Source organism: Microtus pennsylvanicus, chromosome 19 (genome assembly GCF_037038515.1).
Source record: "Microtus pennsylvanicus isolate mMicPen1 chromosome 19, mMicPen1.hap1, whole genome shotgun sequence".
Lineage (NCBI taxonomy): Eukaryota > Metazoa > Chordata > Mammalia > Rodentia > Cricetidae > Microtus > Microtus pennsylvanicus.
This window is the reverse complement of record NC_134597.1, coordinates 17,275,912-17,293,766: the sequence shown is the minus strand read 5'-3', so window position 1 is coordinate 17,293,766 and position 17,855 is coordinate 17,275,912. Positions and strand designations below refer to the sequence as shown.

At 40.0% G+C, this 17,855-nt stretch overlaps 1 protein-coding gene across 3 annotated transcripts in view; it reads left to right on the top strand.

Moving 5' to 3' along the window:
- Positions 1 to 14,090, top strand: part of Aass (aminoadipate-semialdehyde synthase) — a 60,983-nt gene extending 46,893 nt beyond the window's left edge. For all 3 annotated transcript variants that reach the window (XM_075953690.1, XM_075953691.1, XM_075953692.1), the window contains exons 19-24: positions 5,733 to 5,900; positions 8,210 to 8,305; positions 9,887 to 10,002; positions 10,620 to 10,708; positions 11,175 to 11,351; positions 13,425 to 14,090. In XM_075953690.1, the coding sequence (XP_075809805.1) occupies positions 5,733 to 5,900; positions 8,210 to 8,305; positions 9,887 to 10,002; positions 10,620 to 10,708; positions 11,175 to 11,351; positions 13,425 to 13,543 (765 nt within the window). In that variant the 3' untranslated portion in view covers positions 13,544 to 14,090. The remainder of the gene's footprint in view (positions 1 to 5,732; positions 5,901 to 8,209; positions 8,306 to 9,886; positions 10,003 to 10,619; positions 10,709 to 11,174; positions 11,352 to 13,424) is intronic.
- Positions 14,091 to 17,855: the final 3,765 nt, after the last annotated feature.

Here is a 17,855-nt window from a genome sequence, read left to right as displayed (position 1 = left end):
CTGTCTCTCTTTGTGTATCAATAGCCCCTTTTCACCTTGGCAATCTCTCTGGCTCTTGTTTGGTATAGAGTAATATGCAAAGGCTGGAAAAAAATGTCTGCTCCTATTGGTCATGACGTGTTTGTGTTCAGGAGGCTGTATAAATTATGAGGAAGACAAGAATTAGAGAATTGGAGTCAGTCAGTGGCACATACCTTTAGGGACAAGCAAGGTATCAGCATCAGAAGCCTGTCTTTGCTCTCTAGTCCTGCTATCACAGGATACTTGTCTGAAAACAAGGATGATAATGACTACTTTGCATCTTTCTTTCTCCTTTTACATTTTTTTCCTTTTTTAAAATACAGGTTTATCTGTGCATGTATCTGTGCAATAGCTCTGGCTGTCCTGGAACTAACTGTGTAGACCAGGCTGGCCTTGAGCTCACAGAAATCTGCCTGCCTCTACCTCCCGAGTGCTGGAATTAAAGACGTGTGCCACTGGTGTATGACACTTTGTAGCCTTCTTGTTATGTGAATTAGTGAATCCATGTAGACTGTGATCTGCCTAACAGCCAACTTATTAGCAAATACTAGTTTTGGAAATAACTCGGTGCTCTTGAGGGCCCAGGCAAAGCAGCAAGTCATTTCTGGCAGCAGAAGCTGTATTTGTTGAGTTTGAAGTCCTCCCTACCCCTTTCATCCTGAGCTTGTTTTCTTAAATGGAGGGATTTCTTACATTTTTCTGACATTGGCAGATTTGAAGAGAAAAATACGATGCTTCTCTTTTCTCTGCTAAAAAGATACTTTTTCAAGGTCTTGTTCAGATTTCCTCTTGCAGAGTTTCCTAGCCACTCCAGCCTTTGTTCACTGTTCTTTTGTCTGAACTCAATCAGAGTGTCTGACACTTAGGTACTTGGATTGTCTGTGTCTAAGAATTTTCCGTGATTCAAGTCTATAACTCTGTTCTCCAGTCTTGATTGTTAAACTTCCTTTAGAAAGTCTCTCATATCCTTGCTCTTCTGTCCCCTCTGCCACTACCCTCTCTGCCCCTGTCACCTCAGCCACAGAGCCGGCTTTACAGAATTTATAGAACCATAATGATGAAGACATCCCTACTTTTGGCTTGAATTTGAAGCCTGAAACGCTTCTAGTAATTAGAAAGGAGTCTTTGAATTAGAACATAGTGTATCGTCCTGTGTTCTTGTCAGTTCATTGGTATTGTTCTGTCTCCTAGCAAATCCGACTTCCTCCCAAATGTCTGAAGGCAGTGACTAGTCTTCTCTTAGTTCCATCCTTCATAGGTGGTGGTTCACTTCCCATGGAAAGTACCATGGAAAGTGGGAGATCCATGCATGTGGGAAGCAAGCCCCTTTTCCTTTTCAGAAAATCCTGTTTAGTTACTCATTGCTCCCAGTGCCCATAACCATAGCATGGCTTTTGAAGGATGTACTTGTATCAGGATCCTTGATGCTGTACTGGGTCAATATCCTTTGAGAATAGTGATCCAAAAGTAAAGCCAAATAAAGATGTTCGTGTGATACAGTAGAACGTACACCAGCAATTGGTCAGGTAGACAGACAGCCTGTTTATATTTCTGAAAAAAGTGCAATTACATGGATTAAAAAGTAAGCACATAAAACATTAAGAGGCTGAGGGTCCCTAGTAAATGGCAGCCTGTACGTTTACTGTGCTAAATTTCTGATTAGCTGATTGATTAATCCCAAAGGTTTAAGGAGAAATGATCATGGTTAAATTAAATAAAGATTTTTTTTTAATTCATGTACATAGGCTACCTCCCTCTAAGTTGAGGTTAAAGAGGCCAATATTGGACATTGTTTGTTTGGAAATGAGACCCCAGCCCTCTAACACCCCTATATCCAAGGAGTTTGGGATGATTGGAAGTGTCACCCCAGTCCCTAGCATCCATCTTAAGCCCCCTCCCCTTGGGAGTTACCTTGGTCTGGACTCCACCTCTGGGAAGCCTGCCAAGTACTAACCCCTCTCCAGGGAGGGTCAGGACCAATCCCACAGGCTATTTAGGCTTGCGCCAGAAAAAGGAAAAGGTGGTCTTGGGTTTTGTTTGTTCCCCCCTTTCTGTCTCTCCCTTCTCTTTATCATGCTCTCCCAGCCACCCACGTGGGCATCTTTGATTCGGTCTAATCTGGTCTAGTTGGAATTATTTGCATAGGTGGCGAGGCTCCACTTAAGAATATTTCTAACAGACATGAGGTAGACAATGTTTTTTTTTTAGCATAACACAGTTGGGTGGCGATTACTTTATTAACAGTGACTGTTCTCAATTCTTAAGAGTTCTAATTAAAAGAGTTGCAAATCCCAAGTGCTACTTTGAGTGATGATACTTGCCACACCCAAATAAAATGTTATAAATCATAGTGTATTACCACAGATTTAAAACTTCCAGAAATTCTTCAGATAGTAGCATTATTACAATTTTATATCCGCAGTTATTTAATGAAATAAAAGAAAAACACTTAACATTTCTACATTGAAAACTTAGAAACATGCAACATGTGTACAGGCATGTGTATGGATCTCTATGCTCACTTGGATACTGTTAGGTAGACAATGTTTTTATAGCTCAGGGCGAGTGGGTCTCTAAATGGATTTGTCAGGTAAAACAGGCAGAGTTACAGGAGCAGAGCATAACAAATTATATGTAACAACTTTATGAAACAAAGACATGATTGTAAGGAGGTCATAACAACAGGAAGTCATAACAACCTTTTGAAACAAAGAATTGCAAGATAGTTATAATTTTTAGAACCAAAAGCATGATAGTTGTTTCCTGGAACAGGCAGTACAGAACCATTTGTAGTTAAGGTTAAAGATGGGGCATAGCCCAATCCTTGAGAAACAGAGGTTTAATCCTAAACAGGAATGAACCTAGTATGTCTTTATGATTAGATGACTTTCAAGCCCAAGATGGAGGCAGGCTGGTTCATTACTTATTTTGACTATTTGAATATTTATTCTACGATATATGTCTGTGATTCTCTCATTGGTTGTGTGATGTTTGTGTGTGAAATAGAACTGGCCTCAGAGAATCGTGCAACCACAACATGAGATGAGTTGTGCTTCGGCTTGGAGCTGGTCTGGGGCACAAGCATTGTCTGAGCAGAGAGAAACAAATTTCCTCTGTAAAATGGATGGATAAATTTTAATGTCTTCCTTAAAGTTCTTAATAGAACACGGAACTAGGCGGGGCTTGTTTTTGAACCTAAGACACTGTGGTTGCCAGCTACTTATCAAATGGTGAGAAGTGTTGCTGTGGAGGGATCTTGATTGGTTCGTTTTCTTTGCCAGTTAGATAATTAAAAGGCAGGAAAAATTTCAGGAGCCTTAGATAGCAGCAGGGAAAATCTGAAACACGCCAGATGGATCAGCTGGTGAAGAAAGGCTTTTGTTAGCGGTGAGGAACTACACACACAGCAAGGCACAGAGAAGAGCCTTCTGCAAAGTGTGTGTGGTGGGGAGGGAGGACCCCAGCAGTTTCTAATTCAGTCTCTTCTTAAAGAGGGGCCCTCGTAGTGGAAAAAAGTTTACCAGGTTTTAAGCTGTTAGGATTTTGTCTCAGATCAGGAGGGTGATAGAGAAGCCAGCATCCCAGAGAAGAAAAAACAGCCATCTTGAAAGTTCAAATTGCTATTACCTGGCTGTGGTCTCTCTCCCTATCTGTCTGCCTATTAGGGAATCTAACTCTTAGTTCCTCATGCCCATACTGTTATTTTGGATCAGGTTCATTGACTGTTAATTTCTCTAAGTGAATCACTGACAGTCAGTTTAAACTATCTGATTTTACAAAACTTGCTGATATATTTTAGTTTTATATATTTGTTTCCTTTTTCTTATTATATAGGGTTTTAGTACATAGTCTAGGCTAGCCTCGAACTTTTAGTAATACCTTTGTCTCAGGCCCCTAAACTCTGGGATTATAGGTTTTTACCATTTTGCCTGGTAAGAATTTTTCTTTAAAGATTGTCTTGATCTTCAATTGAAGAAGAAGAACTTTAGAATTGCTACAGGTTACAGAAGTGAAATTGATATAGAGACCCAGCATGTGGCTTCTGTATTAGGTTGTTTTGAAAACTAGAATTCTATTAGAAGAAGTTCAGTACAGTCTAAAGAAGGGACTCTGAACACATTAAATAGGAAGTATCAGTCACATTCCTTGGATTCTTTCTGAGAGATTCTAGAAGGCATACTGCAAGTGATCTGTCTTTTCAACTGAAAGGATCTCTCCACATCCATCTGTGTACAAGGCAGCCCTCTCCTTCTGGACCCTCGGTTGTGTATAAATTAGTTTCCATTTTCTCTCTTACACTTCAATACAGGTGAGCTCGTCCACAAATGTATTCTGGGCACCATTGTTTAGCCCATCTTCTTTTGGAAAAATCCCTGTGAACCCTGGCCACTGCCCCCTGCAGTTTTGGTTTGTGCAGCTTTAGAAACAGGGTGAAATTGTTTCCAGCAGGACAAAGTCCAGCTTGACAGCAGCCTCAGCCCTAATTTTATCATTCCAGAATGTTTTTCATTATCCCAAGGACAACCACAGACTTCCAGCTCTAAGGCGAAATGTAATACTTTACTTAAAGTTAAACACAAAGCAACACCTCCTTGCACTTTGAATATGTGTTGGGGAGGAATACACGGCTCTAGGGAACCAGGATTTTGCTTCTCACTAAAAAGAAGTTGTATTTGAGCTTCATTGTGTAGTCTTGGCATTGTCTCTGTTGTGAAGGGAGGTCTTCCTTCTGCTGCCTCTACACAGTTGCTGGCGATTGCTGATCATTCAGCAAATGTTTTTTACAGTAAACACAGAGTGAACAGAAGATGTGAATTGAATTCTATTCATTATTTTTCTTATTCTCTCTACAATTTGTATCATCTCTGGCACATATTTAATGGGTATTCAATAAACAATAGTTGGGCGAGTGAAAAGTGCAAGATTAGTACTAAAAGAGACATGAAATTAAAAAAAGAATATTGCCATTGCTGTCAGAGCATACAAGCCATTGAATGCTTACTTGACGCTATTAGCTTACACAAAAGTAAAGCAAAACAAACAAACAAAAAATCCTTAATGCAGCATCACACTATTTTAGCCAGGGGCAAGAGTCAATTGAAAACAAGCCTTTTGTTTAGAAAATAATGTGTATTAGAGATGTGGGAGTCCCCTCTGTATGCTACGAATGTGTTTTATTACCACTGGTTATTAAAGAAACTGTTTTGGCCAATGGCTTAGTAGAGTAAAGCCAGGTGGGAAATCCGAACAGAGATACAGAGAGAAAGTAGATGAGGTCAGAGAGATGCCATGTAGCTGCCGAAGGAGAAAGACACCAGCCACCAGCCAGAACCTTACTGGTAGGTCACAACCTTACGGTGATACACAGATTAATAGAAATGGCTTAACTCAGATGTAAGAGTTAGCTAGAAATATATCTAAGCTGTTGGCCAAGCAGCACTGTAATTAATATAGTTTCTGTGTTATTATTTGGGTCTGGGTGGCAGGGAAACAAAAGAGCAGTCTCTGCCTACAGATTAGGATATAGAAGTCTGGGGAAAGCCTGGCAAGTTATTTCAGGAAGAACAGCTTGGCTAATAGCATGTTAAATATTGATCGTGGTTTCACTAACATTTTTCAAAGTTCTGTTAGTTTTGTTTGTATAAGTAATGCAGATAAACCAAGAAGAAACAAGCTGTTGTGAACCCCAGCTATTTTTCACTCTTCCTCAGGTTGTGAATGTGACAGGGGGAGTCTCTTTTCTTGACTCTGTCACATCCATGGATTACTTCCCAGGCCTGAACTTGGAAGGGTATCCTAACAGAGATAGTACAAAATATGCTGAAATTTATGGGATTCCAACTGCCCATACATTGCTGAGGGGAACACTGAGATATAAGGTAAGTGCTTTATTTCAAACACTGTCAAAAACCAGTTTTTACATAACTCATACATTCCAGGGTAGGAGCGTGAGGATTAGAATTATTAAGCAAAAGGAAGAGAACTATAAGAGAAATAAGAGACAAAAACACAAAACAGCATCGGGAGGGAAAATCACTGAATATTAAATGCTGAATTCACCTGCATTTATTTTTCACATGCTTTTATACTTCAATACAAAAGGGGGAAAGAAGGTAAAGTATTGCTTTAACATGACACAAAGAACAACCAGTACAGTTACTTGCTTTAATTCTTGAGACATCAAGTCATTATTTCCTGAGTAAAGTCATTGATGTCTTGGGCAGGAATGTGTGGTGAACACACCCTAGACCAAGTATCCTAGGCAGTCATTCCTTGTGTCAAATGTCCTATTTTAAATGAAGGAGCACAGGGATATGTTTGAAATTTCTCACCTTTGGTCAGGATAGAGCCAATCCACCTCTATGGGCCACTTTAATCTCCAAAACACCAAGTCACCACACCCTAGGTCAGGATATCTTATTTTGTAGTCTCACCTGCTGTCAACAACTTCAAAAAAGCAAAAATAAGCTCAAGCTCTGTGACCTTCAGACAAGGTGGAACAGGCTCGCATCTGTGTATATCCTGACCAAACACATTGCTAGTTTTGATGTAAAAAATATACATGCTTATTTTTCTTCTAATAATTGAAATGGGAAACCAAGTTGGAGTTTATTTTTTCAGATAATAAGTTAGTTATTATTAAGTTAGTTACTTGACAATTTCATACTTTTATATAATACATTCTGGTTACACCTTCTCCTATAACCTCTTGATCCCCCAATCTCTCCACCCCTTTCTATACTTGTCTCTTTCCAAGGTTTATGACTTGGTTTTGCTGTATGACCCGTTCAGTCATACAACAGAGCTATTTGTCTGATCATTGAATTGGTACCATCCCTTAGGGAGTCTGGTAGGCTTGCCATTGGGTGTAAACTGAAGGTAAAGACTCCCCCTTTTCTTGACTCTACCCATAGGAAATTGTTAAGCAATGAACACCTGAGCCCCCTGAGTTTCTTCTCCACCCTTGCCTGGCTGCTGGATGTATACATGCTGCAGTCTCACTCAGTTGTTGAGAATTCATAACTGCAATTTTTGTGCAGAGTGTAGACTACATCATTTTTCTCCCCTCTCCCTGTCCTCCTGCTTTTACAGTCTTTCTGCTTCCTTCTGCAATGTTACATGGGATGATATAAATGTCTTGTTTGGGACTGAACACTCAACTGCCGCTAATTCTCAGACTCCCCATACAGCTATGATATTCTGTTTCCAACTCAGTTCACTGGGACGATGTGGGGGAGCTTTTATTAAAGTGTTAGGAGACCCAACTCAAAAGCATGAATTTATTGACTCTTTAGGGATTGGGAGCAGGTAGGAGGCCAACTCTAGGTGTAGCTGGATATGAGTGCTTGCTTTGTTTCTTGGTCTTGTAAGATTACATTGGTCTCTGGTTCCAGTTTTCCGTTAAGGCCTATTAGGTTCAAATCCATTGTGAGTGACAAATCTGCCCCTTTTGCTGATAACTAAACATATAAACTTTGTCTTGTTGATTGTGATTTATGTATCTTCTATGTCTTCAGAGCTCATGATGAGTTAACAACATTTGAAACACATGGACTGAGGCTGGGAAAAGTTACAGGGTTAGATGGACTTCCTTAACAATTTGAAGTGCTTTCTTTACCACAAAATAGGGCTTCATTTGACCACGTTTGAGATGTTATGAGTATATTCAAAATGATAAAACCAGGCAACAGAATGGCATGGCATCCTTCCCCATACTCTACACATGCCCAGGTCTTCTCTATAGGATGGGTTCTCTCTTTTAGGGGGTATGGATTATTGTCCCTTCCATCACAAGAAAACAAAATAGATAGAAGTTAAGCCAATAGAATGCTTTCCTGGCATGCACAAGGCCCTGGATGTGATCATTAGCACTTAAAAGAAAACAAAGCAGTGTAACAAATAAAGACTAAAATGTAACTATCCTATTAAACAATATTCTGTTAAACTGCATTATTCAATTCACCAGGAACTTAGCCCTTAAGCTTCCAGAACATAACATACAATATAGCACTGAGAAAATAAGAAACGACTCATTTACAAAGTCTTTTATGTAAACCAGTTGAATTATGACATTTATAGGTTATAAATATAAAACCCTCTTTAAAAATACCTTCTTTAAAAAATAGCTAGAAATTCATTTGTCTTTAAAGGAAAATATTCATTTGCGGCCTATTAATTCTTGCCTCAGGGATATTCCAAAGCTCTGAATGGATTTGTAAAGTTAGGTCTCATCAACAGAGAAGCATATCCCGCGCTCCAACCTGAGGCCAACCCTCTCACCTGGGTGAGTAACTCCAGAATTGTGCTGTCTGCTGTACACACACCTTCTGAGATGGCCCACTGAGCTCCGCTTTGCACAGAACTCAAGAGAACTCCAGAGCATCCCTTCTGTGACTGATGTACACTGATGAGTCCTTGTGAACATCTCCTCTCCATTCTGCACTTGGGGAGGATGGAAAAAGTTGATGGGCTAATATGCCTGGCTGCTTCTGCACTCACTCACTCACTCACTCACTCACTCACTCACTCACTCACTCACTCACAGGATCCCCACCCATACCCCCGCTCCCAAAACCCTTTAAGGAGATGCCCTGAACTCACTCACAGGACCACCCCCAGCCCTGTAAGGAGATTTCACTCACTCACTCACTCACTCACTCACTCACAGGACCCCCTCTTCCACCCTGTAAGGAAATGCCCTGCACTCACTCACTCACAGGACTCCCCACCCCCACCCTTGCATCCCTGTAAGGAGATGCACTCACTTTGTTTTTGCAGTCTGGAATTTCCCAGCTGTGTAGGTCACTTGGCCCCATTGGTGTGTATTTGGGAAGATGTTGGTGTGAGTCTTGCCAGTCCGCTCATTGGGCCACTTATCATCGTGGGCAATAAGTTTATTACTGAGTTTTAGGCATTTCTGTGTCACCCCCACCCTGGCATCTCAGAGTTGGGCTGGGATTTAGGACTTGTCCCTGGATGTCAAGTAGAGCTCCCACTAGTGGCTGATATTTAACTACCAGCTGATGGGAGGGGGGCTGTCCTAGCTCTCCCAGGATGCTGTTAGCTTGCAGGGCACAAGTGACAAATGACAGACCTGTTGCACAGCATCAGAGTAGAAACATTTTAGACTCTGTGGACCAAGCAGTATCTGCAGAAGAATCTCGTGCTGCCGTAGACAATGCATAGGCACACGGGTGGGTATGCCTTCCAGTGAACTTCTATTTTATAAACCAGGTAGCGAGCCACACTGGGCCTGGGAACCAATTGGTTGACTTGTGAACATAGCCTAGCTTCCTTCCAGGACCCTGGAAAAGGTTTTGTTTAGAAAGAAGAAAATTCTATGACCACTCTTTTAAGTGTTCTTTTGAAATTTGATTCCCTGCGAGGTCTTTCTCATCTATTGAAGCTACAAAAGAACTCTGGTTGCCATTGGCAACCACGGCAGTAAGTCGCTTGTACTTTAACCTGCTCCAGATTGATTGTTAGAGGGTGTGTGAGGGGTGTGTGTGTGTCTGGGGGTGGTATGGGTGAAAAAAGTGATGGGGAAGATGACACATGACCAGGATGGGGAAGATACGTGACCAGGAAGTGTTTGTGTGCTTCCCCTTTTTAGCATTGATTTTTTTAAAAAAATATTGTTAAATATTGTTCTGGCATCTCACACATTTGTAATATACAGCTAAGCATGCATGCATATTTATATATTTGTACATATATAATTTATGTTTTAATTTTCTATATCAATTATTTCTAACAAACTTTTCGGGTACACTCGATGTCTGATGTCTTGATAGACTTACTTTTCAGATAACTGTTGTTTTACTTCTCAGGGACTTAGACTTCCCATGTTTCTTTTCCCAATCAGAAACAGCTCCTGTGTGACCTAGTTGGGATTTCCCGCTCCTCTTCATGTGAGCAGCTTAAGGAAGTGGTCTTTACAAAGCTGGGTGGGGATAGCACCCAGCTGGAGGCTACTGAATGGTATGTACTCACCTTTTCATTTAGATCAAAACACCTGGAACCAATGATTAATGACCTAGTCCTTTCTGGCCAAGGAAGGCTACGACACACCATATACTTTGTATTTGTCTTTGATTAATTAACTGTTTATTAGCTAATTGATGCTCTTTAGTTGGCCTTAGAGAGATTATAATATATTGTGTATATTGGGACAAAAACTAGATACGTGAAGAAACCTGATAGCAATTATGAACTGAAAAATGTTTATTTTGGAGCATTTTCTCATTCCATTCCGGGATAACATGGGATTTCTCTGGGTAATCCCCCACTGACTGCAGAATATTCATTCATGTGACTATGGTAATTATTCATTCATGTGAGACCACTCATCTGTAAATTAGCTCTTAAAATGTCATAAAAATGAGTTTGCATATATCCTCTCTGCTCTGCTCTATGAAGCAGTGTTTCAGGGACCCGGGGAGATTCTGATGCTATGGCGCTCCCATTATTATCAGTTTTCGGTTCAGGTGAATCTTAGAACTTGTGAGCTGACTCCTAAGAGCCCAGGGGCTCTTTCCCACTCCCCAGAGAAGAGCATGCAGAGACTGTGAACTAACAGTGGCACTTGTGTTTTTCAGGTTGGGCTTACTGGGCGATGAGCAAGTCCCTCAGGCCGAGTCCATTGTGGATGCATTCTCCAAGCACTTGGTCTCAAAGCTCTCCTATGGTAGGTCATGCATGGGCTTATAGTAAACGATGCTGAAGAAGAGCCCCCAAAGGATTGGTTTTGAGAGCAGCATCCATGCAATACAAAGGGAGAGATTTGAGAGGAGGGAAACAGCACTAGGTAGAGACAATAGGAGAAAAAATGTCAGGAAATAATGAGTTCAGGAACTACAAGAAGGTGAAGGAATTTTGTATGTAATGTATTAGGTAAACACCAAAGCGGTATTTTGGGGAGCAAGTATTTTTGTGACTTGTCTTATCAACCAGACTACTCGATGTTGAGAAAGGAACATGGTCCGAGTTTCCATTTCTTTGAGGTTTGCACTGATCTTTGGGTAAAAACATCATAGGGAGTTATCTAGTGATGATATGTAATTGGATGGGAAACGTCTAAGAAGGGCGGAAAGGTAGACTACAATAATGGGTAGGTGGTAATGATGATTTAGAATGTTTGTCTTTATCTCAAGGTCCCGAGGAAAAGGATATGATTGTGATGAGAGACAGCTTTGGCATCAGACATCCGTCTGGACATTTAGAAAACAAGGTCATTGATCTTGTGGTTTATGGAGACTTCAATGGCTTTTCAGCAATGGCTAAAACTGTGGGGTTGCCAACGGCCATGGCGGCCAAAATGTTGCTTGATGGTAAGTCCCTTTTTCATCAGGGCTAAGTCTGTTTCCTCTACCTTCAAGTCAGCCCGTGTCTGGAGAGCAAATGTTTTGCTTTATTAAAAATGAACAATCTTAGAGGAACCTGGATGGGGGCCACACTATGGTGAGGAATGAGATTAGGCCCTGTCAAGAGACCAAATTTTCACCTAGCTTAGTCACAGGACCTCAGAATGATGGAATAGATATAGCTCAACACCTGTAGGCCAAGGTCTCCTCCTATTGAACGTGGAAAGTCAAAGCTGAGTTCTGGTGGTGTCCTCAACCCCTCTGGCTCCTAAATTCCTCCCTTTTCATGTGTACTTTTAGTGAGTGGTTGCTCTGAATTAGCAGAGGGTGTTCATTTGTAGGCCGTCAGGGCTATAGACTGGTTTATTAATTCTCATGTCTTAGCATATTATCTATACGGAACAAGTATTTCTGATGTGCTCCTTGAATTACAGAGGGGTTTTTATTGTGAGTAGTTATTGTAAGTTGAAAGACAAAGGAAGATACATTCATTAGAGCTGGAGGACTGACAAGCATAGTTCAGTGACACAGGCCCCTGGAGAGTATCAGCTGCCTCCTTTAGTGACTTTCTGGTTGATTGGCATCTGTGACTTCCTGTTACTTCCCGGCACCATGGCACACTGTCATAAAGCATATCACTAGCTTGGACAGAACTCAAATTTTAAGTAGAATTTATTCTTAATGTTTTTGCATCATTTACAAACTATGAGGCCAATCCTTTCTTTCCTTTCTTCTCTCATACAATATATCCTGAGTGCAGTTTTCCTTACCTCCACTCCATCTGGTCCCTTCCCATCCACCCCCGCTCCGCTCCCCTAGATCTATTCCTCCTTTTCCTTCCAGAAAGGAGCAGCATTTCTAAGGATCTCAAATGAACGTAGAATAACAAGACACAGTAAAACTAGACACAAACCCTCATATCAAGGCTGGACCAGGCAACCAAGGAAGAGGAAAAGTGTCTCAGGAGCAGGAAAAAGAGTCAAGAACAACCCTACTTCCACAGTTAGGAGTCCCACAGGAACAGGAAGCTTACACAACCATGACATATATGCAGAGGACCTAACACAGACCCATGCAGGCTCTCTGATTGTCAGTCTCTGTGAGCCCTTATGAGTCCTGCCTAGTTGATTCTGTGTTCTTATGGTATCCTCAACCCCTCTGGCTCCCAAAATCCTTCCTTTTTCTCTTCTTCAGGGTTTGCAAAGCTCTGCCTAATGTTTGACTTTGGGTTTTTGCGTCTGTTCCCACCAATTGCAGGATGAAGCTTCTCTGAGACAATTGAGCTAGGCACCAATTTATGAGTATAGCAGAATATTATTAGGAATCATTCTATTGCCTTCTTCTTGGTCAGTTGTATTTGGTTCTATTCTAGGTGTCCGGGTTACCCAACCTCTGGTCCCTGGTCACCCAGACAGTGTTGGGCATGGGTCCCTCTCATAGTGTGGGCCTCAAGTTAGACCGGCTGTTGGTTAACCGCTCTCACAAGATCTCTGCTGCCTTTCCCCCAGTACATCTTTCAGGCAGGTCAATGTTTGGTGGCCTGCCTGGTGTCGCAATGCCACCACTGGAAGCCTTGCCTTGTTATAGAAGACGGCTAGTTCAGGGTCCCCATCCCCCAGTACTAGGAGGCCTTGGTAGGGTCACTGCCATGGATTTCCTTCCAGGGAGTTTCCACCTCACTAGGTTTCAACATAGTCTCCCAAATGCCCACCTCCACCCCAGTCATCTTTGCCTCCCCACCCCTCCGCACCTTATGCCTCCTGTTCCTATCTTCACCTACAGCTGTCAACCTACAAAATCTATTCCATTTTACCTTTCCAGGGCGATCATGTTACTTACCTTCTCTGGGACTAAGTTGGAACTTTCTGTAAAGAATTTCAAATCTTAATTTTCCATGTTCTCCCTTCACGGTCACATATAGATTGAACACCTTTGCTTCGGAATACAATACCATTTGGCCCTGGTGTTGGATTCTTGACATGGATATGTACCTTTAACATTACCTTTTAAATTGAAAATCAAAAATCTGCTTTCTTTTAGGTGAAATCGAAGCCAAAGGCCTCCTGGGGCCATTTACGAAGGAGATCTATGGGCCAATATTGGAGCGGATTAAAGCAGAAGGCATTGTATTTCATACACAGAGCACAATCAAACTATAAATAGGCCTTTATTTTTCTAGGCATCACAGATGTCAACTTGTGTATGACGAACATGCTTGCTGTTGTGCTGAAGCATACGGCTTTATGTTTTGAGCTTAACTTACTCAAAATGTGAAGTGTATGCTTTGAGTAAGTTAATGGAATGGTGTTTTTGAAACTCAAATCTCTATTTTAGTAAAACTTTGGGGGTAGAAGATGCCAGTCATTACAGAGACCTTTAATAAGTCTACTGTGTATTTTGTGTGCATGTAAAAGTGATTGATGATCATAGTTTGTTAATTTATTGTGCTTCTTTTTTTTCTTCTAAGAACATGTCATCAGCAATTGTGTACTATTCATTTTTCCAGAAAAATTTCATGTAGTTATATTTTTGTATTTTTCAAATTGCTTCTGCTAGATGCCTTTAACCAACTTATCTACAAACAATTGCAAAAGTACTGTTTCATGCCTTTTGTAAAGTTGTGATCTATTTAGTAAATTTTTTGGAAAAGAGAATTGATACAATAAACTCCAAATCTTCATTATCCTTTTATTGGAAACAGAGAAAGTGCTTGAAAATCTCTATCACCCTTCCATGATAAAAAACAAAGCAGAAAATCTGCCACAAAACACATACAAACCAAGAGTAGAAAGGGACGCCTTTATAAAGGATAGCCATGGAAAACCCACAACTTGTATCATATTTAATGGCAAGAGGCTGAGTAATTTTCACCTAATACCACAAGTAAGACAGGAATGTTGTCACTTGCCACACTGATTCAACCTGTACTGAGAGATTAGGGCATGCCAAAGGGGTAATTAATAAATAAATAAAATGATAAGAAACATGAAACATCTGTACTGGAAAGAAACAAAATAAACTCTGTTTGCATAGAATCTCCGAGAATTGCATAGGAAATCCAAAGACATAGTAAAAACAATGCAAAAGAAAACATTTGAATTTATGAATTCAGAAAAACTTCAGGAACTACTTGCAGCATTTGCCTTTCTGTATAATATGAACCAAAAGTGGTTTTAGAAAAACAACATTGTCAAAAAGAAAAAAGGTAACAAGATTAAGAGGTTATGCTCCATCGCCTTTTTTAAAGTGTGCTAAGACAACTCAGTGAAGAAAAATGCTTTCTCATCAAATGATTGAAAACATGGATAATCAGAAGCAATGGAGTTGGATAACTACTTTACAGCATTCATAAAAACTAATTTTTAGACTAATGATGGGTCTAAAAAAATCTAAAAAGGAGTTACATTGTAAAAATCTTAAGATAAAATATAGCCATAAATCTTCATGTGTGTGAATTAGGCAATAGTTTATTAAGTAATTGAAACAAAAATCACAAACATCAGAAGAAAAAAATAGACTAACTGATGTAATAAAAAGTTAGAACTTTTGAGTTTCCAAGGAAACTGCTGAGAAATAAACACACACCTCACTTCCAAATACCCATAGAATCAGAATTTTTCTACAGTCATTTATTCAGAAAGGGATATGTTGCTAGAATAAATACATAAAGAACTCAGCATGAAAATGATAACCCAATTTTAATGGTGTTTAGAAGTTTGGAGTTCCCTAAAGATATACAAAAGTCTAATAGTACGGAAAGTGAAAATCACTTCTTCAGGGAGATACTGCCTTACATTCATGAGAATGGCAGGAATCAAAAAAAATAACACATGTTCATGTAGATGCAAAGATATTTAATGGATTATTGAAGGATAACTAAGAATGATGGATGCAAATAATTATAAAAACATGTACTTGGATGTTAATAGCAACATTATTTGCAATATCCCATCCGTTAGGAAATGAATACATTAAATGTGAAATACCCACACAATGGACTATTTCTCAATAGTAGGAAATAAGGTATGTATTCTGTATGATATGGATGAACATTGAAAGTATTCTGTTACACAAAATGCCACTGATTGTGTAGTTTCATTTTTGTGACATCCAGAAAAAAACACCTCTCTCTATAGAGCAAGATGCATAGTTACCCAGTGCTAGGAGAATTGAGATGAAATGGATTGGATACCATGGCATGACTGCTAATAAACCATTTAACAATGGCATAATTCTGAATATACAAAAATCAAGGACTTGTACACTTGGAGTGTGTAAACTATGATTTATACGTATATGTATAAATATATATACATATACACATATATATGGACATAATCTCCAACTTATAAAAAGATTGCATTTCAGGTAAAATGTATTTGCTTCTTTATAAAATTAACTTCGGCTTTAAAACTCTGTTGAGTACTCATCTGACTTTCATTATGTGTTTTCCTTCTGGAATGTGAAACTAGTTCCTCCTCTGAGATAATCTACTATTTATGCATGAGGTATATGACAAGAAAATATCTGGCGCTGTTTGGAAAGGGTCAGAGTGGAAAATGCCTGCTCCCACTTGCCGCAGCTACTGTACAGCTACTAATGTCTGCTGGTAGCGATAGAAAAGGAAACATTGACCTTGAGTGTAAGAAGTCAGACTCAACTGACTCAACATGAAGTTTCCCTCCAGAGCTTCCAACAATAAAGGTTGAAGTTGGAGGGGTCGGTATGAATGAAAGCATTCTGAGCATATGGCTCTTCAAAGATCAGTAAGATGTTTCTTTGTTTTTTGTGTTTTTTTTTTTTCTGTAAAGGACAAGATAACAAACACCTGCCCATTCCTGCTTTGTTATGTGAAGAGAGCCATAGACAATGAATATGACTGTCCCAATAAAACTTTATTAGAAAAGCATGTTTGGCACACTTGATCGCAAGCCAAATATGGACTCTTGATCTAATTATTCTGGTAAACTGAAGGCTCATGTCTTTTATATTTCCATCTTTTGTTGTTTTTTTTTTCAAGATCTGGTTCCTCTGTAGCTTTGGAGCCTGTCCTGGAACTAGCTCTTGTAGACCAGGTAGGCCCAGAACTCACAGAGATCCGCCTGCCTCTGCCTACTGAGTGCTGGGATTAAAGGTGTGAGCCACCACCGTCGGAGTCATATTTCCATCTTTTAGTCGCTTCCAGATAATACCAATGGAGAATTACCATTATCAAGTTTTCCTTGTTCTAAACTCATGAGACACTGTTACTTGGTTTTGTAAATAGTACTGCTTCCTTCTATATAGGCAATACTCTGGATGGTTATACAAGATAAAGAAGATGCTCATCACATAGTATATGCTCGAAAACATTGATATTCTCCTCCTTTTCTTGCAGTAGCATTTTTCCTTTGAAATTTATGATTTTTAACTTTGAAACTTTGTCCAGCCATTTAGAAGAACGATCACCTACGTTTGAAAGAGGCCTCAAAGATTCATGCTATTCAAAAAAGATGTGCTACATATTTCATAGGGAGGAATTTAAAATGATTGTAAGGGTGAGGGCACCACAGTAACTGGCCAGCCTTCTAATTCTACAAATGAGAAAATGTGTGTCACTGAGTGAAATGACTTGCTTAGGGTGGTAAGTTTTCATACTGAATAACCATTATCTGAAGATAGCCTAAGAGTGTCTTTGTAATTCAGTCTCTTTTTGCACATGGATGTGTGATATGCATGCAAATTCACAAGTGTGTAGACATGTTGCTGATGCATGTGTGTGCATATAGGGGCCTGAGGTTGATGTTGAATGTCTTCCATGATTACTCTCCTTGATACTAAGGCAGCATCTTACTTGAATCCAGAGCTCACTCATTCATCTCGTCCAGACAGATGGCTTGCTCTGGGATCTCCTGTCTCTGCCTCCCATGTGCTGGGATTACACATGGGCCATCTCTGCTCAGAATGTGACTTCAAAGGCTCACAGGGAAATGCTGGCTGTCTTGTAGCAATAAATGCTAGTAGCTGAGAACTCATCAAATGCCTCCTCTTCCTCCTCCTTTTCCCTCTTCCTCCTCGTAATTTTTTTGCCTTAACAATCTTTCCTAATTTTAATTAGCTAGGTAAATAATAAAATGCAGCAGTGAGTCCCAAATTGTTAGGTAATTAAGAGACTTTGTCTCTACCTTTCAGTTGCTGCGGTAGTAAGATAGCCTTCTAGTTTTGTCTATTGGCAATGCGTATGAAATGAACAGATCACACATAAGCCCTAGGGCCTAGAAGAGCTTGGTGAGGTGGCATGGATACTGCTGTCAGATTTGAGTGACAGGGATTCTAGGCTATTGTCAAGGACAATTATTCAGGCATTTGACTCTAGTGAGATAATTTCATTTTTTCTGATCCTGACTCATGGTGAGGTTCTCATAGGCTAAAAAACAACTCCCTAGAGAAACAGGACAGTCCCAATCAAAAAAGAAAATTTACATCTTGTTG